The sequence below is a fragment of the Penicillium cinerascens genome, assembly GCF_028974065.1.
Source record: "Penicillium cinerascens strain IBT 15544 chromosome Unknown scaffold_4_segment0_segment1, whole genome shotgun sequence".
Taxonomy (NCBI): domain Eukaryota; kingdom Fungi; phylum Ascomycota; class Eurotiomycetes; order Eurotiales; family Aspergillaceae; genus Penicillium; species Penicillium cinerascens.
Window position 1 is genome coordinate 2,209,958 of NW_026695298.1, and position 23,281 is coordinate 2,233,238.

The 23,281-nt window shown below is 51.4% G+C and overlaps 11 protein-coding genes across 11 annotated transcripts; 8 read left to right on the forward strand and 3 right to left on the reverse strand.

The window, feature by feature from the left end:
• Positions 1-171: 171 nt before the first annotated feature.
• N7498_009935 (UbiA family prenyltransferase) lies at positions 172-1,184 on the reverse strand (the record flags this gene model as incomplete). The annotated part of the gene is made up of 2 exons (XM_058456991.1): positions 172-409; positions 475-1,184. 2 exons carry the CDS (start codon positions 1,182-1,184, stop codon positions 172-174), a joined length of 948 nt encoding a protein of 315 aa, XP_058303890.1.
• A 212-nt stretch (positions 1,185-1,396) lies between these two features.
• N7498_009936 (cytochrome P450) lies at positions 1,397-3,362 on the forward strand (the record flags this gene model as incomplete). Its single annotated transcript, XM_058456992.1, has 7 exons — positions 1,397-1,754; positions 1,813-1,995; positions 2,046-2,395; positions 2,468-2,873; positions 2,927-3,028; positions 3,082-3,244; positions 3,281-3,362. 7 exons carry the CDS (start codon positions 1,397-1,399, stop codon positions 3,360-3,362), a joined length of 1,644 nt encoding a protein of 547 aa, XP_058303891.1.
• Positions 3,363-4,040: 678 nt separating this feature from the next.
• Positions 4,041-5,133, reverse strand: N7498_009937 (SDR family NAD(P)-dependent oxidoreductase; the record flags this gene model as incomplete). Its single annotated transcript, XM_058456993.1, has 4 exons — positions 4,976-5,133; positions 4,612-4,890; positions 4,270-4,552; positions 4,041-4,216 (listed from the first exon to the last, which is right to left on the reverse strand). Exons 1-4 carry the CDS (start codon positions 5,090-5,092, stop codon positions 4,041-4,043), a joined length of 855 nt encoding a protein of 284 aa, XP_058303892.1. The 5' UTR covers positions 5,093-5,133.
• Positions 5,134-5,443: 310 nt separating this feature from the next.
• Positions 5,444-6,672, forward strand: N7498_009938 (uncharacterized protein; the record flags this gene model as incomplete). Its single annotated transcript, XM_058456994.1, has 4 exons — positions 5,444-5,593; positions 5,646-5,750; positions 5,804-6,180; positions 6,231-6,672. The coding sequence occupies 4 exons, from the start codon at positions 5,444-5,446 to the stop codon at positions 6,670-6,672; spliced, it is 1,074 nt and encodes a 357-aa protein (XP_058303893.1).
• Positions 6,673-7,880: 1,208 nt separating this feature from the next.
• faeB-2 (putative feruloyl esterase) lies at positions 7,881-9,512 on the forward strand (the record flags this gene model as incomplete). Its single annotated transcript, XM_058456995.1, has 2 exons — positions 7,881-8,217; positions 8,269-9,512. The coding sequence occupies 2 exons, from the start codon at positions 7,881-7,883 to the stop codon at positions 9,510-9,512; spliced, it is 1,581 nt and encodes a 526-aa protein (XP_058303894.1).
• Positions 9,513-10,005: 493 nt separating this feature from the next.
• Positions 10,006-10,971, forward strand: N7498_009940 (NAD(P)-binding protein; the record flags this gene model as incomplete). Its single annotated transcript, XM_058456996.1, has 1 exon — positions 10,006-10,971. One exon carries the CDS (start codon positions 10,006-10,008, stop codon positions 10,969-10,971), a length of 966 nt encoding a protein of 321 aa, XP_058303895.1.
• A 135-nt stretch (positions 10,972-11,106) lies between these two features.
• Positions 11,107-12,736, forward strand: N7498_009941 (uncharacterized protein; the record flags this gene model as incomplete). Its single annotated transcript, XM_058456997.1, has 3 exons — positions 11,107-11,271; positions 11,370-11,987; positions 12,038-12,736. The coding sequence occupies 3 exons, from the start codon at positions 11,107-11,109 to the stop codon at positions 12,734-12,736; spliced, it is 1,482 nt and encodes a 493-aa protein (XP_058303896.1).
• Positions 12,737-12,976: 240 nt separating this feature from the next.
• Positions 12,977-13,869, forward strand: N7498_009942 (uncharacterized protein; the record flags this gene model as incomplete). The annotated part of the gene is made up of 4 exons (XM_058456998.1): positions 12,977-13,176; positions 13,214-13,300; positions 13,350-13,593; positions 13,651-13,869. The coding sequence occupies 4 exons, from the start codon at positions 12,977-12,979 to the stop codon at positions 13,867-13,869; spliced, it is 750 nt and encodes a 249-aa protein (XP_058303897.1).
• Positions 13,870-14,361: 492 nt separating this feature from the next.
• N7498_009943 (uncharacterized protein) lies at positions 14,362-15,572 on the reverse strand (the record flags this gene model as incomplete). Its single annotated transcript, XM_058456999.1, has 3 exons — positions 14,362-14,901; positions 14,985-15,036; positions 15,103-15,572. The coding sequence occupies 3 exons, from the start codon at positions 15,570-15,572 to the stop codon at positions 14,362-14,364; spliced, it is 1,062 nt and encodes a 353-aa protein (XP_058303898.1).
• Positions 15,573-18,564: 2,992 nt separating this feature from the next.
• Positions 18,565-19,815, forward strand: N7498_009944 (uncharacterized protein; the record flags this gene model as incomplete). The annotated part of the gene is made up of 2 exons (XM_058457000.1): positions 18,565-19,077; positions 19,132-19,815. 2 exons carry the CDS (start codon positions 18,565-18,567, stop codon positions 19,813-19,815), a joined length of 1,197 nt encoding a protein of 398 aa, XP_058303899.1.
• A 1,340-nt stretch (positions 19,816-21,155) lies between these two features.
• Positions 21,156-22,922, forward strand: N7498_009945 (putative tannase; the record flags this gene model as incomplete). Its single annotated transcript, XM_058457001.1, has 1 exon — positions 21,156-22,922. The coding sequence occupies one exon, from the start codon at positions 21,156-21,158 to the stop codon at positions 22,920-22,922; it is 1,767 nt and encodes a 588-aa protein (XP_058303900.1).
• Positions 22,923-23,281: the final 359 nt, after the last annotated feature.

The window sequence follows — 23,281 nt, forward strand, 5'->3', positions numbered from 1 at the left end:
CGGCGCACCGTTGACACCCATGTACGGGAGTGGGAGTAAGACAGTAAACGTTTGCTACTCGGAGGATCTACAAAGAGCTATATATCCGAGCAACGGGCTCCCAAAGAAAATTACAATGATCAAAGAAGTCAGAAGGCAATACGACCGACCGCTGTTATTAGTTGCAGGATCTCAGTCGCAGGATCTAGTCGCAGGATCCCCGCTTGTCTTGAAAGGTAATTTGCGATCCACCGAAGAGGCGTCAGCGCCGCCAAATTCCAGAACAAAGACAACTAGCGCTGTAACGCCGTGCACAAACAGGGAAGGGAATACACCACCACCTGCCACACACACCAAATTTTCCAGGCCGTCGAGTCGTTTTGCTTTTTCACCACGTGGAATACCACCAAGCCTCCGGCGCACAGGGGTACTGCATATCCCCACAGCGGGAGTTTCCAGAACACGGAACACGCAATGCTCCAAAAGACCACGAACCACGTGATGATCCACCGTGAGACCGAGTCCCCCAATACGAGAGGCCAGGTCTGTCGGCCTCGGGTGGCATCCCCAGCCTGGTCCTTGAGATCTTGCACTTGCATGGTGGTCAGAATAATGCCGCTCATCATGGCAATCCAGCGGTATCCATGTTCCGTGATGTGATGGTGGGGGCCGATGGCAATTTTCAGCGAGCTTGACAGGTACAGTCCATATCCCAAGGCGATTATCAAGTCGCGAATGATCTCGTCACCACCGTGCAGATCATTGTACAGCCAAGTCAGGATCAGGATGAAGGAGCTCTCCGTCCCCACTCCGAGGATAGCGCTAATGAGGAGAGCGGCAGGAATGGCCCCCAGCATTAACCTCCGGGTGGTCTCGGGGCTAATTTGGTTCGTAGGCAGCGGACGCCAGGGCTTGTTGAGATGGTCCTCCACTATCGACTCCGGTAGGCGTTGATTGGCCAGGTCGAACACGAAGACATTGGCCCAGTTGAAGAGCACGACCTGTAAGCCCCGGAGCAACAGGTCAACGGGGTGGAGAGGTTCCAGACGACTGGTGAGGATCGGCGCAGCTAAGGCTGCAAGTAGCCCGAAGCCAGAATTAGGGAGTACAAAGGTAGGAAAGTTGCTCTCCGTAAACTGCCAAATGAGCTGTGGCAGTAGCGCCAATCGAAGACGATCTGCTGGATCCAGAGTAAGCTTCGACATCATTGGCAAAGAGAGAATTGCCAAGCTGTGTTTGTCTGCACCCTTGTACTGAAGCTGGGAGACGACGTACTTCTTATACCTTTCAAGGCTTGGTTCTTCACTCAGCCGCTGTCCCTCGCTTTGGGGTGAGGGAAATCTCACTTCCCCCACTTCCTTTGCTCTGGAGCTTTTCCCCGCCACGATTGACTCTTCACTTCTCGCAACCCTCCGATATGGACTGTGCCATCCATTGTATGATTGGGGCGGCCCTGGGCGTCGGGCTGCACCAGACTTTATTCATCCACGGAGAGTGGCATGTCCATGCGCCTCAGATAGTCCTATATCACATTGCCTACTTCTCATTCCTGTCGATAATCCTCGCAAGGTCCCATTGGATGATTGCTGGCTACATAGTTGGGATGTTCTTAAGCATCACTATCTATCGCATCTTCTTCCATCGTCTCAAGCAGTTCCCAGGTCCCATATTGGCTCGTGTCACCAAGATATGGCACGCATGGCAAGCCCGTCACCGCACAAATTACCTCGTTCTGGAGAGGCTTCACAATCAATACGGAGATTTTGTCCGAACGGGTAAAGACTACGAGTTTCATTCGAGCATTTCCTCACACATTCTAACAGATGCCAATAGGACCCAGTGAGATTACAGTTTACCACCCGGATGTATTCATGGCCATCGATGGCCCTTCCGGCAGCTGCGTCAAATCAGAGTGGTACGACGTGCTCCATCCAAAGATGTCCTTGGTTACCGCGCGCGATAAGGAAATCCATGGAGCACGTCGCCGACAGTGGAATAGAGGATTCACATCTCAAGGTAGGAGCCCCTTCCCATCCACTAGCATACATAGTGACTAACTTCAATAGCTTTGGAGAACTACCAAGAGCGGATCATTCCCCTCATTGAACAGCTGGAGACTTGTATCGACAAAGACATGAGCGCGGGAAAGGTGTCCGACATGAGAGACATGTTCTTCTGGCTTGGATTCGACCGTATGGGTGATTTCATTTTCAGTCGAACTTTCAACATGCTCTCACGCCAAGAATGGCACCATATCATTCTCCTTCTACAACGCGCATTGTCCCTCCTGGGACCATTGAGCCCGGTGCCTTGGCTGGTTCACATTGCTTTCAAGCTCCTCCCCCGAGTATGGATTTTGGGCGACTGGTTCCGGATGGTGTCGTGGTGCGAGGGACAAATGATCGATCGATTGAAGGTCAGTATACTACTCATATTGGCTGTGTTGAATTGGGAATTCAGGAATTTACTGACGGTTGATGACATATAGGCTCCCAAGAGCAATTCGAAGGTTCTGGATGTGGCTCACTATCTGCTCCAAGATGCTAGAAATGACCTGGAACAGTTTCCATGGCTGACAGGAGACAGTATTTTGGCTATCGTGGCAGGAAGCGAGCCCACTGCAGCTGTTCTCATCGGGCTTTTCTACGAACTAGCAAAGGCTCCACACCATGCAGATAGCGTTGTCCAGGAACTCAAGGATGTCAAAATCGAAGACTCTCGGGCACTGGCACAATGCGCCCATCTCGACGCCGTGATCTCAGAGGCCCTGCGGCTGTACCCCGCTTTGCCCACTGGGGGAAATCGAAAAACGACGAAAGACGGTGTTACGATCGGAGGAGTCTACATTCCACCCGAGACGACAATTGTCGCCCCCAGATATGTCATTTCACGCCGTAAGTGACAAGCCCATCCCCGGGGAACACCGATGCTAATAAAACCCGAACAGGAGAGGATTGTTTCGAACACGCACGCAAATTTATCCCGGAGAGATGGTACAAATACCCGGAGATGGTACGGAACAAGGCTGCCTTCGCACCGTTCGGCACGGGTAAGTATCTATCCCACGGATCCCATTAATGCAACCCTGTCTAACTGCATCAGGCCACACGAGCTGCGTTGGTCGTGCCCTAGCCATGAACGATATGCGGCTGATAACAGCGCGACTGGTCCAGAAATACCGCTTCAGCATCCCCGTCGGCGAGACCGGCGACTCCGTATGGAAAGATCTCAAGGACCAATTCACGTCGAATCCCGGCCGCTTACGGTTGGTTTTCGAATTGCGGGACTAATTCAGACCCAGACTGGCTCTGATATGGGGACCCTACTACCGGGGGTACTCGCCTTTCTACGATCCTGCCGGGACATACCTGCCTGAACATTGATGTGAATGGCCCGCATAGGGGGTGGTCAGCACTTACTTGATCCAGGCAGTGCAACTCCCGTAAGCACTATTATCTACTATCTTTTGAAGTGAAGCTCGGACTCTTACTTTCGCCAATGATAAGATAGACCCTCCGAGACACTCGAAGTAAGCGGGATAACTCGAGGGGACAAGTAGAGTGTGGTCGTAGTGGAGATGGGATGTGGGTCCAAGGTCCACCAAGCGGGGTGGCCCGCTCCACCAAAAACAACTATACTTCGACACCCGAGCGCAGGCTGCAGAAACTGTTTGCTTATTCGGCGGATTTACTATCATCCACCAACAAAAAATCGTTGGCCTGAACGTGTGTGCCATCATTTTGCGCTACTGCGATGTAACCTTGCTGCAAACTCTCTGGCCCCATTGTACCACGTAAATTTTATTTCGGAATTTGCCCTGCGACCAATTTTATCGCTCTGAAGGATTGTATTGACGGGATCGACGTGGGGGCGAGCTTGTTGTTTTAGTCCTCATCCATGGGCTCTAGTTTCAACCGTAGTGTTTATCTCGAGCCTGGAAATTCGAGTGGTCCTTTGTTTATTTCATGTGAATTCATGGTAATACTCAACCATGGAAACTTGCATTGGAAATAGGCTAGACTATTGTAGCGCCGCGTTGTGACACCTCACACATGCAAAAACTAGTCAGAAGTAAAGGGCCAGCCATAAACACCTGAAGTCAAAAACAGGCCGGACTCGATTTTATCCGCCTTGGCCTTGAGTTCATCGACGTCCCAGTTGGCCCACGCACAGCGACCGTTCAGGAAGGTGGCTTCGGGGCTGGTCAGCCAGACCATGAATTCTGCAGGGAGATCCACTGATGCGCGCGATTAGCATAAAAATAGCCACTGCAGGACGGATGCTGCTCACCCGAGTCCATGGGAAGTTTGCTGGGATCGGCGCCCGAGCTGCGAAGGATGTTGGTGTCAACCATGCCAGGGTGCAAGGCGGCTGCGAAGACCGTCGGGTTTTCCGCAGCCAAAAACTCCATCATCTTAATGAGGGTAAGTTTGGAACTTATGTATGCGGAGAGGTTTATAAGTCTGGCGGCCGGGAAGACCACGGCTGCAGTCAGCGCGACAACGGCCGCACGTGTCGGGTTGGCGGTCGGGAGGAAGGCCTTGGTTGCGATCATCGTTCCTTTCACGTTGGTCTGGCGCATGGTTAGTATCGTTCAGGAATTTGGGGGATTCGGTAAGGGGGATCGTCAACCTCGAAGCTCTTCCACCAATCGTCAACGGATGAGTCGCGAATGGATGCCGGCCTCCCGACGTAACCTGCGGCTAGGATCATCACATCCCACTTTCCCGTGGAAGCGGCGATTTCGGCAATGGCCTTTTCATCGGTGACGTCCGCCGCGTGGACCGAGCTGCCGCATTCCAGAGACTTCTGGGTTTCGACGAGGGGTGCTTCATTCCGCCCGATCAGTACGAGCTTGTCGGCGCCCGCACGAGCAAAAGCCACGGCTGTCGCGCGACCGATTCCACTTCCCTGGTGAGCGTCAATAGAGCATTCAAATTGAAAACTTGTTTCTGCCCCCATGGATCAGCAGTCAGACAGCGTAGAAACCGCATACCGCGCCAGTAATAATGACCGTCTTGCCGGACGCGCTCAGCTCGGGCCGTGACGGGGAAATGGCCTCGTAGGGCCCATTACGCCAGACAGAAGTGAATGATGGAAGTGGAGGATTCATTGTGTAACAGAATGAGAGGTGGTGAAAGAACGGAGTCGAGTCGAGTTCCGTGGTTCGATTTAACCTTAGGAACAATTAAGTTTGGGCAAACAAAGAGAGAACACAAAGAAAAACCCGAGCGGTGCAAGCGGGGATCACCACTGTTACCACTTCGGCGACGGCCCCCAAGTTACCATCGCACACATCCCGACGGGGTTGCATGGTCCAACCCTTCCTGGGAAATATGCACTGTGCCACACTAGTCAGACGGCCTGATGGACACAGGACTGGATCCGCGGCTGATCAGCCGCCTTGCTTATTTCAATGCGGCCGCGACCTGAGAATGCTGGAGTTTCTTCTCCATCCGCCATCATGGCTGTCAGTCCGGCTGGTGTCAGGTTATCCATATGGATGGCCGTGTTTACCGGCATTACCACCGCCGTGATCGCCCTTCGCATTTGGGCGATCCATTTGACTCGCAAGAGCCTCCAGCTCAGCGACTATCTGGTGTTTGTCGCCTATGTACGTCTACACCTCCCCGCCTTTAATTCTGCCATTCTAACTTGAATTGGAGATTGCGACATGTGTAATGGTTGGTTTGAATTACTGGGCCATAGCAAACGGCCTAGGCGCACATACTGACGAGCTGTCGGAGAGTCAACTCAATGTCCAATTCAAGGTACGGTGAACTGAACCCGCTTTTTGAACTATTCAGTACCAACCAACGGTTAGATGATCGTCGGTATTAGCATGACATGGCTCACGGGCACTGTCTGCTGCAAACTCTCGATCCTGGCTCTGTACACCAGTCTCTTTCGCACATTCCGTCCGATTCGCATCCTCGTATGGACGGTGAGCGGACTCGTGGTCGCATACTTCATCGCATTTCTACCCATCTTTCTCACCCAGTGCCACCCGATCTCCCAGCAGTGGAAACCAGTGCCTGGAGGGGGATGTCGATCATTGGCGATCCAAGAGATCTCCTCAATCGCCCTAAACATCTTCCTTGACACATCCATCGCTCTGCTACCCATCCCCGCTCTCTGGCGACTTCACATGGCACTTCGCAACAAGCTCACAATTGGCGTCATGTTCGGAATGGGTCTCGTGTAAGTTATTTCTCCCGCCAGTGACCCCGCCGGAAATTAACACCTCCCAGCGTCGTGGCAGTAATGATCTGGCGCCTAGTCATAACCCTCGACCCAAGCACAAGCAAAGACTTTGTCTTCGGCCTCTACCGAATCGGCCTCGTCAGTTTCCTCGAACTCTGGCTCAGCATGATCATCGTCAGTCTACCCGCTCTGGCACCCCTCTTCCGCTATTACATCGAGCCACTCTTCTCGCAGAAGCGACCGAGTCGCGGCAACCTCCGCGAAGCACAGCATACCATCGGCAGTGAACCCCGTAAACGGGGGGAGTATATGTACTCGGATATCGAGATGGGGGGAGGCAATTACTCGGCGCATGTGAAAACGGGGATGAGTTCTTCTCAGAGTGAGGGTGAGGATACAATTGGGTTGGTGAGGGATATTCAACCTAATGCGATTGCGATGCGCAGGGATATTGTGGTGCAGGAGGGTCGCAATCCTAATCCGGTTTGAGTGGGTAATGTTTCTTGTTCTCGGTTTGTTTTTGTTTAGGATACCATTGTTGTTTTGTAATTGGGTCACTTTGGAATTATAGGAATCATTGTATCTATGTTCAGTTGTCTGATCCGTGGTCGCTGCTAATTATGAATAAAAGCGATGACATGACGCATTTGCCCATCTGGGGTCGATTGCTAAATTGAAGAGAAATGTGACAGACGCGCTTTCCTCACATGTGTGGACTTGGACTGCCCTCGATGTCAGCCCACACACATCTGGCATCTTTCTCATTCCTCGAAATGTCTGACTTACTGCTTACCTTGGATTTCCATCGATTATTTGCGGTTCTTCCACCATTCGGAGCCCATGACAAGAGTTCTAGTGGCACTTTCGGATGACGATTTTGGAGCAAGGTCGCCTCGGCGGCGAAACGGAATGTCCGCAAGTGAATCCGTGATAAGTGGGCGAAGCAGTGGGAGAGGGAGACAACAGCACGACGGACTAGACAACTGGTCAAGACGCCAAATCGGAAGACATTGGACCTATGGCATCGAAAGCAACTCCATCCGTGATGAAACCAGAGCAACTGGATATGATTGCATCTCCATGCGCGAAGACATGGCCAGCACTTATCAAAGGCAAAGACAATGGACTCCTCGGGTAGTGCTATCCTCGCCGGCAAGTGGGAACCCGGCTTTCCAGGGCATCGAAGTATGTTTACTAACCGCATACGTTCAGGTTTCTGGTCCTTACCTTCTTTTGGGTAAACGCCGAGGCACCTCGGACTGCGCAGATCCAAGTGCCGATTTCATCAGCCATAAACCAGAACTGTTGAGCCAACCCCCGCATTTGTGGAGTCCCCGGATTGTTTATTCGCGATCGTCGCCTCTCCCACCCCGTTCTCCTTTCAAAGTTTCCACCATTACCTCATGCCGGTCCACATCATGCCTCCTCGTCCAATCCGCTCTCCCTGATCACTGCCACCCCCTACCAGCGTCCGGGTTTTCCTCGGGATATCGCTCCTATAGTCGCTCATTTCCTAAACCGCGTACGGGAAGAGCTTCGTCCATACTTGCCGGCCTTCGGCAGGCCTATCTCCCGATTGACTCCACCGAGATGAGGTCAATCAGGGGTTTGCTAGATCCAGTCCTAGCTAAATACCGCTCGAATTCTGTACCTGTTGATCCTCATAAATTTGACTCAATTCGGGGCAATCGCTTAACATGACTCCATTTTTTGCATTTTCGCTGCTGGCCCTAGGCCAGGTGGCTCTCGCCAGCCAGGACGCCTTTGAGACCAGGTGTGCCCAATTCGCCGAGAAGATTGATATCCCCGACGTCAAGGTCAATTTTGCCCAATACGTCCCGGGAGGAACCAATCTTTCATTGCCTGACAATGCGCCCAGCTGTGGCGCAGCCTCGCAATCAGTCACGGTTGACCTTTGCCGGGTTGCAATGGCCGTGAAAACTTCCAACAGCAGTGAAATCACGCTGGAGGCATGGTTCCCACGCAAGTACACGGGTCGTTTCTTAAGTACCGGCAACGGCGGTCTGTCAGGATGTATGTTCGGCTTCTTGTTGAAAACCATGTCCCACTTCTGATCATCAGTAGGCATCCAGTACTATGACCTGGCGTATACTGCACAATTGGGATTTGCTACGGTCGGAGCTAACAATGGTCACAATGGCACATCGGGCGAGCCTTTCTATCACCACCCTGAAGTCCTCAGGGACTTTGCATACCGGTCTATCCACACCGGTGTCGTCATTGGTAAAGAGCTTACAAAGAAGTTCTATGATGAAGGTTTCAACAAGAGCTACTACCTGGGATGTTCAACCGGGGGTCGCCAGGGATGGAAGTCTGTCCAGAAATACCCCAACGACTTTGATGGTGTGGTGGCCGGCTCTCCTGCGATCAACTTCGTCAACCTGATTTCATGGAGTGCCCGCTTCTATCCCATCACAGGCCCACCATCTTCCGATACCTACCTCACCCCTGCTGAGTGGAATGTCGTCCATAATGAAATCCTCCGGCAGTGTGACACTATTGACGGGGCAAAGGACGGCCTCATCGAAGACCCCACTCTCTGCTATCCTATTCTCGAGACTTTGATTTGTGCACCTAACCCGTCGAATGCGACCGGCTGCCTCACCAGTGCGCAGGTCCAAACTGCTAATAAAGTGTTCTCCCCGTTGTACGGCATCAATGGCACTTTGCTCTATCCTCGCATGCAGCCTGGCTCGGAAGACTTTGCCTCGACTATCATGTACAACGGCGAGCCCTTTCCATACAGCAAAGACTGGTTCCGATACGTGGTGTACAATAACCCGATCTGGAGCGGCAAGGACTTCAACGTTAAAGACGCCGCTGCCGCACTCGCCCAGAACCCCTACAACATTCAGACGTGGGAGGGTGACCTCTCCTCGTTCCAGAAGTCCGGTGGCAAGGTCCTCCACTACCACGGCATGCAAGACCAGCTGATCACCTCCGAGGACTCCAAGCTGTACTACTCTCACGTCGCGGACACGATGCAGCTGCCTCCCTCCCAGCTTGATGACTTCTACCGCTTCTTCACTGTCAGCGGCATGGCTCACTGCGGCGGTGGTGATGGCGCCTATGGGATCGGCCAGGGCACTGCTACCTATGCTGGTAGCGATCCGGAGGACAATGTGCTGATGGCTATGGTCAAGTGGGTTGAACAGGGTGTTGCGCCTGAGACTATCCGTGGCTCCAAGTTTGCCGACGGCCCGGGAACGAAGATAGAATACCGCCGCAGGCACTGCCGCTACCCACGACGCAATATTCATGTGGGCCCCGGACCTTACACCGATGAGAACTCATGGCGGTGTATTTAGGAGCGACTTTGACTATCGATCGGCATATGCCTGAGGAATATGTTAGACATGCCTCAGACTTCTTTTCTTCCCATTTCGATCTTCAGAAGAAATGATGAATCGCAAATAAGAACAGATGGCCGGAGCAAGTAGACACACGTAAGATTCGATGAATGATTGGGTAATGCAAGTGAGATCACGCCCGGGGCCTGCCAAATGGAGTTAGTGTCACAGCTTGCCAGGTGCTTATTTCCGCCATCTTTACTGTGTATCGAAGATCTCCCGATCAAACTTTCGCATCTCGACAAATCTATTTCAACTATTTTTGCATCTTGCACATCAATTTTCCACTCTCAATATGGCCAACACCCCTTCGCTTGGACCCGAGCACGTGCCACTAGCGCGAAGATTGATACCCGAATAGGCCGCGTATCATCCCCCGTGACCTCAAAATCAAGTTTCATGAAGCTCTCCCAACTTCGCGCAACAACCCCAATTAAAGAACACATCCAAAATGGCCTTCAAACTCTCCGATATTCCATCCCTCAAAGACAAAGTCATCCTAGTTACAGGCGGCAACGAAGGCCTAGGCAAAGAATCAGTCTTTCAACTCGCCACTCGCTCCCCAGCAAAGATCTACCTAGCAGCGCGCAACCCTTCAAAGGCCGAAGCTGCCATAGCCGAAATCAAACAGCGAGCTGGCCCAGAATGCGCGCCCATTCAGCTTCTCAGCCTTGATTTGTCCTCTTTGGACTCTGTCAAGAAAGCAGCAGCCGAGGTCACTGCAAATGAATCCCGCCTGGACCTACTCATCGCCAACGCAGGCGTTATGGGCGCTGGCGGCGTCACTGAAGATGGCTACGAGCTCCAATTCGGCGTTAACCACATGGGACATGCGCTTTTAATCCGCTCTCTGCTTCCGCTTATGCAGGAGACTGCTCAGAGGGAGGGGATCAGTGCAGGCGAGACGCGATGCGTGATTCTTTCTTCTAGTGCGGAGAGCTTTGCACCTGCTTCCATTTATCCGTTCGATGAGTTGAAATCGGATTACGCGTCTGCCGGGATGTGGGCCAAGTATGGAATCAGCAAGATGGCCAATTTGCATTATGCTTCCCAGCTCGCGATACACTATCCTGAGGCGAAGACGGGGATTCGGTTCGTTTCTGTTCATCCGGGTGGTGTGATTACCAATCTCGGTGATACTCTGAATAACTGGCCAAAGACGGAGCGGGTTGTTAGAAAGTTTGCGGCGATGTTGCTCAATCTTAAGCCTGTGGAGGAGGAGGGGGTAAGGAATCAGCTTTGGGCTGCTACTTGTCCCGATGGGATGGGTGATGGACTGAAGGCTCCGGAGTCGGGTGGTTTTTATTACCCCGTTGGCATCGCCGGGAAGGGTTCTAAGACGGCTTACAACAAGGCTAAGGCCGATGAGTTGTGGGAGTGGACTGAAAAGGAGCTGCAGCCGCATCTCGCGGTATAAATTGTGTATCGCTCTGCCAGGTGATGTTTTAAGGTTTGGTCGGTTCGAACGGGGAATCAGTGGCCTGTGTATATACTGAAATTGTCTTATACGTCGCAAATACACGAGTTCAGCGAGTCAATTCCTCCCTTGAATATGTTTAGTCATGAAAAGACCGTGGTAGAGAAACAGAAAGCGGCTGAGGGAGCCCCGGTCCAGTGGCGGGAGGCTAGTGGACACTGGGCCCGGGCACCCCACTTGCTCGGGTGGCACTTGGCAACCTGCAACTCACCACTTGCACATCCGCACTCACTCGGAATGGTCAGAGCTGATGGTAGGGGTTCCGGGAAAGTCCAAGGGCTGCCATGCCTGTCGCAAAAGGAAAATAAAGGTAAAACAGAACGCTCCCTATTCTACAGCCAGAACTCACCATTGCACAGTGCGGAGAACAGAGGCCCCAGTGTCAGCAGTGCACCCGGTCCAACCGCTCCTGTCCAGGATACCGGCGCAATCCAGTGTTCATTCAGGTCAATCCAGCTGCGTCATCTGAGTCAAGCCCGCAACATCATCTCTCCTTGATCCGGACTGCCTACCAGCAGCAGCTCCTTGGAGATTTCCACGAGCAGTATATCCCAGACATCGACCACGTGAGCGAAAGCAGGTCATGGCTCAGCGCACTTCTGCAGTTGCCTTTTCAGACCAAGGCATCCAAGGCCTCAGGACTTGCGCTTTGTACAGCCATGTTAGGTCGCACTCGTGCCAACCCTGGTCTTGTGCGTGAAAGTTTGGATCTGTATACTCGGGGCCTTCGCGAGCTGCAGCTGGCGCTCCTCAGCCCCTCGATGGTGCGTCACGATGAAACACTAGCTGCATGTCTTGCGCTTGCAATGTATGAGATCATGGAGTGTCCCGGTAGACAGATCTCTGGATACTATCACCATTGCCGTGGGCTTATGTCCCTCATAAAACTTCGTGGTGTGGATGCACATAAATCAGGTTTTGGCCATCAACTGTTTCTTGCTATCCGTGCTCATGGGGTATGAGCTATACACGCACTCCAAAATATCCTCAGCTGACAGATGAACAGATAATGTACGATCTCGGCCAACTGACCCCCAGTTTCATGGCGAACAGAGTATGGATCGAGAAGCCATGGGAGAACACCACAAAAAGTCCATCAGACCGGATCACCGATTGTATGGCTCACCTTCCGCGTTTGTTTCATGATATTGAGACCTACACCAGTCTGTCTTGCGTCGAGAAAGAGGCCATGGCATTGGACTTGATAGCCGACTTCCAGTTCTTGGATACCAGCCTCCAAGATATCTACAACGAGCTAAAGGGGTCCAAAACTGGTCCACTTTACTGGTCAAGCCTGTCCAGAGACTTCAACTCCGCAGACCCAATGAAAGGCCCTCTTTTCCCGATCGCTTTTCAGTTCCCCGATCTGAAAACTGCCGGTAACCTGATGACGTACTGGGCCACATGCGCGCTAATATGGAATGCATGGAACTCAATATACGAAGACTTCAGACACGTTGCGCATGGCAAAATCACGATTTCCCCTCGTGATATCTCATCAGTCATCGTCAATGTCTGCCAATCGGCCGAGTTCTGCCTACACGGTACAAAGTCGGTGAGAGGTGGATACATAGCCACTATGCCGCTCGCAATCTGCAAGGAAATTCTCCAAAGCCATGGAAATCAGCCTCAACAAGTTGAATGGATCCAAAGGGCGCTGAAGGCGCTCGAGAATCGCGGCGCGCGGATCCTCAAATATATTTGACCCACCGCGCTAGTCTATTTTCGGACTCAACCTGCGATGTCATGTGATGAGGTATTCGATGATTCGGCTTGACAGTCGGGCGTGGAGAGCGCAATAAGAATAGAGATGTTGAGAGGCAGTGCTCCGTTCCTGAGCCCCTAGCTTTTATTTATAGGGGCTGCTCGGTGTTGCTTTTAAGAAAGCCACCACCACCTCAGATATCATCTCCGGCACGCCCAGTATCTTGAAGCACTCCATAGGATGAACGACCGATCCAAAGTGAGCATTGCTCTGATATGCTTCTACCTGCCTGCAGAAATACTTGCCGCCATTCTTCTCTTTCATCGACATGGCAGACCACGGATGGCATGGATCTATCTTGCGGTCTTCTCTATCAGTATGGACCTACCTTCCAAGATATCTGTGTTAGTTCTAATCATGCCTAGTCCGAATCGCCTGCGGTATTGTGGTGATACTTTACGAAAAGAATCAAAGCAGTATTGGCCTTGCAATTGCGTCGCTCATTCTACTCGATGCCGGCTTCTTTCCTCTGGTGAATGCCACTGTTGGGCTATTGCGCATCATGTAAGTTGACTAAGGACATACTCGGGTAATGTTTCCTAACGTCACACAGAGCAGCAAATGACATGAAAGATGATCCTAAGGCAAAACGCGGATACATAATTTCTCGGATCCTTTTCATTGCTGGCATCGTCCTGATCGTCGCTGGGGGGTCCCTCAGTGTCAGCCAGCCGAAGACTGCCCTCACTTTGACCAAAATTGGCTACATAATCATGCTTCTATTTGTTGCGTGGCTTATAGTCTGCCAAGTATACTTTTCGCGCTCACACGACTCACTTTCTGCTCCAAGCATCAAGGTCAGTCGATACTATTCCATCGAAGCTCTTCTTACGCTAATTTGATTTTTAATCTAGATCTTGCAGGGAACCATCACCGCAATCCCTTTCCTTATCGTCCGAGTTACCTATCTACTCCTCTCCGTTTTCCATCCTGACCATAACAAATGGAGTGCCCTATTTGGAGACATCGATGCTTGGATCGTGATGGTGCTTGTTATGGAATACATTGTTGTGTGGCTTTACATCGGCACTGGATATCGCATTCCCGCCACGAACAGCCAAGGTGGCTTTTGATGGATATGGCGAGCTTTGGGGGCTCGATCTCTATACGTATAATTAGAGGTCGGGGACGCTAGATCATGACCTCGGTTCCACAAGGATTCATAACTTCTGTCTTGGTGTAACTTCGATGGAAGAAAACTTGGATGTGATATCTTTGTCTAGCCCTTTTTTTTGGAGAATGGAACCGACCAACATTTTATGCCTAAAGTCCTGAATACCTAGACATGCAAATCTTAACAAGTATGAGATCTCACCAAGCAGTTACCATTCACGTTGAAATTAGGTTGATGGGGAGAGTGTATAGCTTCAGCAAATCGTTTGTTATGTTCGCTAGTTATATTGGCATGCCTTCATCCCTCGGATAATGAGGCTTCCGGTTCAGATCTGGGATGTCCGGAGAGGGGCTCGAAGGCAGGAGTGTATTACTGTACTCGAGAGAAACATATAAATCAACTTAATATAGCTACGTTCAACTTATATATCACTCGAGACCGGATTCATTATCTAGGACTGCTCTGTCAGATCGTTAATGTTCGTGAAGATGGTACAGTCGTCGTCGTTCTCGCACACGGTCGTTCGGCCGAGGTTCTTGTCCACGGGTCCGGTCGGCCCGCTTGTATAGTGACATTCGGACACGATGCAGTACTGGCCGGTCTCAATATCGTCGAGGAACCCATCTGGGTACTCCTTGTCGCCCCAAAGGCCCAGCCAGTTCAGCCAATCAGCCGTCTCACCTGCCTCCCCGGTAGCTCCCTTTCCAGCCCCAGAGGCCGCGGTGAATTTGTTCGCGTCCACGTCGTACAAGTAGCCCCGGTAGTTGAGTGTCATATCCCAGAGATACCCAGCGTCGGTCTTGTCGGAGATAAGCCCCAGCGCGATAGTGTAGTTTTGAGTGCCCGCAGTCACATAGTTAGCGTGCCCGCCGTATGCGATGTAGGTGATGGGGCGCTTGCCCGAGAAGTTCACCACATCCCAATAGTATGCTGATCCGGCGCTATGCTCGGAAACATAGATGTCATAAGGTTCTTCATTAACAAACCGGATCTACAGTTTTATATGTTAGAGTAGGTACAACCTATGCGCGCGGAAGATTGAAACGAGTGAGCGGAAAAAGTTCGTGTGCTCACCATGGTGTGCTCCCAGTCACCGACGTGGTCGTCAAAGTTGATGTCCAGTACCCTGCCGAGGAGTCCATATTAGCAAACGATGTGTATATGCAACACCGAGAAAAGCTCAGGCACTCACCCTCCACCATAGTTATACGAGTAGAAATAGAAGTAGAATACGTCGGTCGTAGTGCTGTTCTTCTTCGCGGAAATAATGAGACCAGGAGCGGCGCTAAGGCCATCGCTGTTGGGGATACCGTAGTCCGAAGAGAGCCAGGCGGGGGTACCATCCAACGGGTCCAGAATAGGGCCGTCTGAGGCCGTCAGGTAGACATCTGAAGCGAGCGTGTTGAGGCTGTCGAGCGTGACAGACCCGTTCGCCCCGATAGCGGTATAGTTCACCTCGGGCTTGACATTGGCCAGGTGCGTCGTGATATCGGACGGGAACCACTTCTCGCCACTATAGAGGTATGACAGCGGCGCGTACGTGATAGCAAAGTCCGGGAGCGTGTCCCGCTTATGCAGCTTATGGTCGGCCTTATTGCTAGTCACGGCAGCTGCGAGGCTGGCGAGCGCGAAGAAGGTGAAGACCCGGTGGATTGAGAGCATTCTGGAAGCCCTGATGATATGCAGCGCGTGGTGTGATGTCACGTACCGAAGCAGATCGGTATTGTCTGGCGATCGCGGCCATACTTATAGGTTTTTTCGCTCGTAGTAGTATATGCATCTGCAAGGGCATCGCGCCGGGTTGCGATCAGGCGAGACCATCCCAGTTGGAACATTTTCCCGCGTCGGTACCCGTGAAGAGTCCGTATGCTTGATGCAAGTGGCAGGCTAAGCATGTTCGGGAAATGTGCCGGCAGGCACAAGTGGTGGGATAGGGCTTCTTTCGGAATGTGGATCGGGTTTGAGGGGTATTGGCTGCCCTGGAGGTCAAGTGGACATGGACGGGTGGAACTATGTTAGTTACTAAGCTCATCATCGCGAGTGATCAGGACCAGTTAGATCTGTCCATGGGATATCGTGCGGTGTATTCTAATCCTCCTAGTTGCCACGTGAATAGTCGATAGGTCAGCACGTCATTATGCATGATGATCAACATAAGCTGCACCATGACCTGCTCTGATAATGTTAACATCTGAATGTAACCCACCACGGAGCGGGCTAGCCCTAATCGATCAATTCATCGATCAATAGGCCACTTATTAACCCGATGTCACCTACCCAGACGCGTCAGACTAATATAAACATTCCCTGTGTTAGACCACGGCGCTAGGTGACGGTAAACTGCGCGCCGAAAACGGCTAGGTTTGACGCCATTTTAAGCGTCCAAATTACCCGGATCTTAGTCTTTAAAACTGCAGATCATTCGTTTCGGTGCACGTTTACTATGTGCTCATTGAGTGCTCAGGGATCAGCTCACCCTTCACTTAGGGTGCCAAGGGTAGAACATCAGGGATGTCGTCATGTCATGCTCTTCACACTATCCGATTGTAGCCCCTAATTGCAAAGACAGAAAGGTCCTTTTGCTAGGTGCTAAATGACCCCAAGCCTTCTTTTCTAATTTTCTCTGATGTTTAAAGAGCCTCTGTCCCCCGTCAACTCGTAGATTGTGTTCGTAGCACTTCGTCCAAAGTTTGTAAGTACTCTTTCACTTCCAAACCCTAGATTTATTTTAGATCTCAATTATTACTATTTCCTTCCTGTCTTCTTGGTCGCATCACTCCGCGTCCTCTTCTTCTTCTTCTCTTCTTGTTTTTATACTACCTCCTTTCTACTCGGTTCATGACATTCTTATTCTTGATCCCTCTGTGAGTTGCAAGAAGCAGGATTATAGTCCCAAGTATTATCTGCGACGACGTCTACAGTTTAAGAAAGGCATCTTCTAAAACGATATGCTATTTCAACTAAGAACAATATTAATAAAATCAAAAGACGGTGGATCAAGTACTAACATATTTGATTTTTGACCTTAATATAAGCCTTATCTAATTAGGCGCTATGATTATCCAGAGAAAGATTCCTTCCGATTCCTTGTTGCGACGCAGAAAGAAGACGTTAGTGTTATTGAGGTTGATCAGTATTGTTGCCATTATTACTTTATACTCTCCTTGGCTTTTATACGTTCGCCAGACTAGAAGAGGCCTTTATATACAAGGAGGTGGAAGGTGGAAGGGGGATGTATTACTCGTCTTAACCTGCCTAAAGTAGTTGGTTGTTTGATCCAGTAAGAGCAACAACGCAGGGCAAACTTCCTCTCCTTGTCGCTTATGATCGGTTTACGAATACACATATTGCGTTAAATTACCTATTATTCTTCCGATACTTCTGTACCATTAGAGTAATTAGGACTGGGGCGCATACCATGAAACGAAAGAAGTGAGAGGAAGGGTTTACCTCCCGTGGGCAGGAAATACTCTTTTTGGCGAAGCCTTTTTTATGATGTTGCTGTCAGCCAGATTCTTGCCTTCCATTCCCCAGCTCCGTCTACTCCTTTCATCTCATTGGCCCTGTCTTCTCTCCACGGCCGCTTCTGATGCGATTTCCATCTTGGGCCTGGCCATGTCTCACCGCGTTTCATCTGAGTTTCTAACTATGGCTTTCTCTTTATTTACTATGCTTTTTCTCTTGACCAACCTGCATTACGTCTGATATCAGGCCTATTCCTCTTATTCGGATATTTTCAGATGATGCCTACGTCCGAGAAAAAGGTTATTTTCTGTGTATAAATGTAGCTCCATATCTAGACTGAATAGGATAAGACCATTCACTTTAACCTACCCTCTACTACCCTTTTCTCTTCTCAGGGCAGACCAGGAAGATTTCTTTCTACCTTATCTATCCTATCTCTCTCATAGGGTGGCTAATACACTATAGTATTAGTTAATACCAGTCATATGTTCTGAAGTATATTCATAAGAACCTGTGAGGTATGACCAGTAATTGGAAGAGAACAAGGTCATGTTCAATGTTTAGGGATTGAAGAATTTCACGTTAGATGAAGGGCATCTACCTCGAAATGTGTACTGTGAACGGGTTTCTAAGCTCCTGTTGCCCTCCGGTCACTTGGCTACCTAGTCATGCAGATGGTCGCAGATGCTCGATGTTGTTTAACCATTGCACAAAACACCCATTAATTGCTTCAAATGATCCGGGAATTGAATGCTGGCTTCATTACCTCTTGTTTGCTTACAGTCTTTCCTAGTCCATTCACCATACGACATGTATGGCAGAAACCAGACGGCGATCTCCGGCAAAATAGCTCATTCCGGAGACCAATCTTCACCGCCTGCATCCAGTTCGATGCGAACAGATTGATTGGATTCGGTGATCGGTTGTCATTGTCACTTGTTGGAGGCTTGGATTTCTTCACTTCTTTGATTGACGAACCATCTGCGGCAACCCTTGCGCCCAATTTGGTCCGCTTTACATAGTGTCCGCACGGATCACCCTTTCTCGCCCCCGTCGAAGCTACCCCTCGAGCGCGGTCGAGTCAACCTTGGAGCTGACCTGGCCGTAGGACCCGTCACATTTTTGAAAGTCTTGCTTATCGAGTCAGTCTTTACTCAACCTACCTACAAACCCAGTTTTACTCGCAGCGATGGACGAGTTTGCGCAGACCCGCGGTGCGGACGACCTGTTTGACGATGAAATCATTCCAGTCTCGGCGGAGGAGCAGCAGGCCCAGACCGAGGTCGTGGCGCCAGAGCCGGAGCCGAAACCGGAACCCGTACCCCAAGAGGAAAAACCCGTGGTCGAGAAGCAACCACCCCCGCGCGGGGAGACACCGCAACGAGGCCGAGGCGGAGAGCGAGGCCGTGGTCGTGGTCGTGGACGCGCACAAGCCAAGCCAAGCCGTGGATTGGAGGATTCCCGGTTCGCCGATCCGAAGCCCGCACAAAGCACTCGACGAAAGGGACCTGCGAAGACGCCAGAACCTACGCCGACTCCAGCAGCGAAAGCTGCATTACCGGAAAAGCCCCAAGAGGCACCCAAGGAGCAGGCCGTTCAGGATGAAGAGGTCAAAGGCGATTCTCTCGTTGCCAATGGCGCCGAGCCACAGCGAGTACCGGCTGTTCGCGGAGACCGTAGCGCTACTGGGGGAGTAAGGAAGGTAAGAACACCCAAACTGAATCTAATGACTGTTGATTTGCTAACAATCCTCCAGCCTAAACTCACCGAGGAAGAACTCAGCAAACGCATTGCTGCCGCCAAGGAACTCGCCACCAAAAAAGCCGCTGCCCATGCTCGAGCCGAGGCTGATCACGCTGCATTCCAGGAGCGAGAGCAGGTGGCAGCCAAGAAAAGACGCGAGGAACAAGCTCATCGCCGTATTATGGACAATGAGCGTGAGCAGAACCGCCAACGTAAGCTCAAGGCCCAGACAGGCCGCGAGTGGGACTCTCAGAAACGCGAAGAGGACTACAATCCGCGCGGTGGTGGCAGCCAGTTCCGGCGAGGCATGCACGGCGGCGTATCTGGAATCACACGAAATGACTTTACTGATGGCGCGGTGGATGATGTTGCTCCTAGCAATGGCAGTCCTGGTCGAGGACGCGGCCGTGGTGGCCGTGGTGGCCGTGGTGGCCGGGGCCGGGGCACCTCGCGTGGGCCACGAGGTGAACGCGCATCATCGAAGGAGCCATCCAACAAGAAAGCTGCACCTGGAGTTAACAATGATGCCGAATTCCCCTCGCTCCCGGTCGGAAAGAAGCCAGAAGATGTCCCTGCGCCTGCACCTGCACCTGCAGTGAAACCGGCGGTGGCCATCAAAACCCCTCCTTCTATGGAGAATCTTGATTCTACGTTTTCTCCACTCACTGGCACTTGGGCCGACTCATTGGATGACTAGTCGCATTCCCTTCGCAATTTCTTGGAGCTCTTTCCTCTACCTGGACTCGACTACTCTTGACGAACCTTTTTCCTACTTGCATTGATCACGACGTGAAAGAATTGACTACCCCTTTTTGTAATTTGATATCCCTCGCATGTATGGCTTTGATGCCCAAGAAAATTCATGCAGTTAATAATATTTCCATTTGGTGAAATACTACGCTTGGGCTTGAAAAGGCAATGGGTTTTCTGTGGTATATGAAATGTTCGGCTGGGATCTTGACCTGTTCAATCCATCTCTTCGACTTCTCTCAGTTCAACAGCAACAAACGGGCGACAAACCGCTCATTTTACGCGAATAAGCAATTTCAAGTCAGTAAAGACATTCAAACCACCGGGCCGGATGCAGTCATCGATACATGTTACCAGATTAAGCAGTCAATTGCGGTGACGATTCGGGAGTGCGCCATAAGGATGCCCTGTCCATGGAGCATCCACCGTGAAACCCGTCAACAGAGGCGGAGAGATCCGTGTACGTCCTAGTTTGGTGCTAAATCTGACGCCAGCTTCGCTACAAAACTTGGCATGCGGCTCGGATAAGATCACGTCCGCTATTTCATATTCGACGACGACGTGGAGTGGGGAAGATACAGTAACCACGAAGCGCAGATTCCACTTTTAGATGCTTAAATAGACGGACTGACGCGGTCTCCCCGGACTTGACACCTATTGTGGTGGCCTCATGCAGGTCTTCAGCCCAGCCGGACCAAAATTTAGCCGCCTTGGCCCTACTCTCATCAAAACTTGAGCTTAACTTTCATTTCGTCAGGAGTGAGATGGTCCACTCTCTACGCCCGATGTGCCCTTTATTGGTGCCGATGCCATCAATCTGGGTCCAGTTCTAACCAGTCTAAGCCTTCTTGACTACGGGCTTTATTTTTCGCGAGGAACACTGGCGCGGCCAGCACCACCAGAGGCGGCAATGTCACCTATTCTGCTCTACGTCCAGCCAAGTCATCTATGTCAAACACATGGCTTATATCCTGGCCCGTGTCTTGGAAGAAGATGATGACGCGGTTGGAATCCCAACAGAGCCCTCAGGGCTTAGAGCCCCATAGAAACGTTAGTCTCATGGTTTAGCTCAATCCATCCGGGAGATCAGCGTTTGATCTCGGAATTCCGAGACCCAAACTGGAAGTAATGGCCGTGTATTCCTCTATTTTCTGGTTGAATTATTTATAGGCCTCGGTGTCAACGCTGCTCCTCTATAACGGAGCGGTTTTCCACTCATGGGCATACAACGCAACCTTCTGTGCATTCTTTTGTTTTGATTCATTCACTCTTTCCATTCGACTCGACATGCGTCTCCAGACAGGCGCATCAGTTGCGGCCCTGGTGGGTGCTGCCAATGCCAAATCTCTTACCGATTTGTGCACGGTGTCCTACATCAAGTCCGCTCTGCCCTCGAACGGCACTCTGTCGGGCATCAACTTGATCCCGTCCGCTTCTACCGCGAACGTGGTTTACAATGCTAGCGCCAGCGCTCAAGTTGGCGCTACTACCACCAGCGACAAGACCCACAACTACTGCAACGTAACCCTGACCTACGTTCACCCCGGTAAGAGCGCGAATATCGTCGTCAAGTACGGTTTCCCATCGCCCTCCGACTTCAAGAAGCGCTTCTACGTCGCTGGTGGTGGTGGCTACTCCTTGAACACCGATTCTACCGGTGGTCTCGAATATGGTGCTGTCGGTGCTGCCACATCTGCTGGCTACGACGCCTTGAACGGCATTGCCCTCGACGACGTCTTCTTAACCGGCAATGGCTCCATCAACTGGGACAATACCTACATGTTCGCCTACCACGGTCTGGGTGAGATGACCCAGCTTGGAAAGTATGTCACAAAGGGCTTCTACGGAATGTCCTCCGATTCGAAGCTCTACACCTACTTCGAGGGATGCTCCGATGGTGGACGTGAAGGTATGTCCCAGATCCAGCGCTACGGCGAGGAGTACGATGGTGCCATCACCGGTGCCCCTGCCTTCCGTTACGGCCAACAGCAAGTCAATCACGTCTTCCCTGCCACGGTTGAGAAGACACTCGCCTACTACCCTCCTCCCTGTGAGCTTTCCAAGATTGTGAATGCTACCATCAAGGCTTGCGACCCTCTCGATGGCCGGACCGACGGTGTCATCTCTCGAACCGACCTGTGCAAGCTCAACTTCAACTTAGCCTCTATCATCGGCGAGAAGTACCACTGTGCTGCCGAAACTGCTACTTCTCTTGGTTTTGGTTTTAGCAAACGCCAGGCTGCGGGCAGCTCTTCTAGCTACCAGCCCACCCAGAGCGGTACCGTCTCCGCTGAGGGTGTGGCCGTTGCCCAGGCTATCCTCGATGGTCTGCACAACACCAAGGGCGAGCAAGCCTACTTGTCATGGCAGATTGGTGCCGAGTTTTCAGATGCCGAGACTGAGTGGAACAACAACACCCAGAAGTGGGAGCTGGACATTCCGTCGACTGGGGGTGAGTTCGTCACCAAGTTCGTCGAGCTCATTGACCTGGCCAACCTGTCCAATCTGGACGGCGTGACCTACGACACCTTGGTCGACTGGATGGATACCGCCATGGTTCGCTACATGGACAGCCTGCAGACGACCCTGCCGGACCTGACCCCCTTCCAGTCCAGCGGCGGTAAGCTTATCCACTACCATGGCGAGTCTGACCCCAGCGTTCCCACCGGCTCGTCAGTCCACTACTGGCAGTCCGTTAAGTCGATCATGTACCCCGGTCTCTCGGAGAAGCAGGCGGTTTCTAAGCTCTCAGACTGGTACCAGTTCTACCTCATTCCCGGTGCTGCTCACTGCGGAACCAACGCCCTGCAGCCCGGCCCTTATCCCGAGGACAACATGCAGACCATGATCAACTGGGTCGAGAACGGTGTCAATCCCAGCCGTCTCAACGCTACTGTCCTCTCTGGCCACTATGAGGGTGAGGTCCAGAAGCTTTGCCAGTGGCCCACTCGTCCTCTCTGGCGCAACACCACCACCTTCGACTGTGTCTATGACAAGAGGTCGTATGACAGCTGGACTTATGAGTTCCCTGCTTTCAAGCTCCCTGTCTATTGAGATAGAATCTAATAAGCTGTCAGTTTTTAACTCTCCACTTGGCTTGTTTCTCTTCTTTTTTATATTTTCTTCTATTTTATATGCTTCTTTCAATGTCATTTTTGTCCATCACACCTATGAAACAGAAAAATCCCGAAAATGGACATAACGTCTTAAACTACCACCACGACACCCCCCTAACCCAGAGTCGTAGTAATCGCCGCACTAGATGGACATCTATACATATTCACTGGAATGGCCTGCTCTTCATCCTTTCTGTTAGGTCATGTCCCTATGCTGAATTTAACTTTCTGACCCCCACAAGAGATGCTTTCAATAGTAAACGCTAATCTCAGATGGGTCAACCCTACAGACTAAAT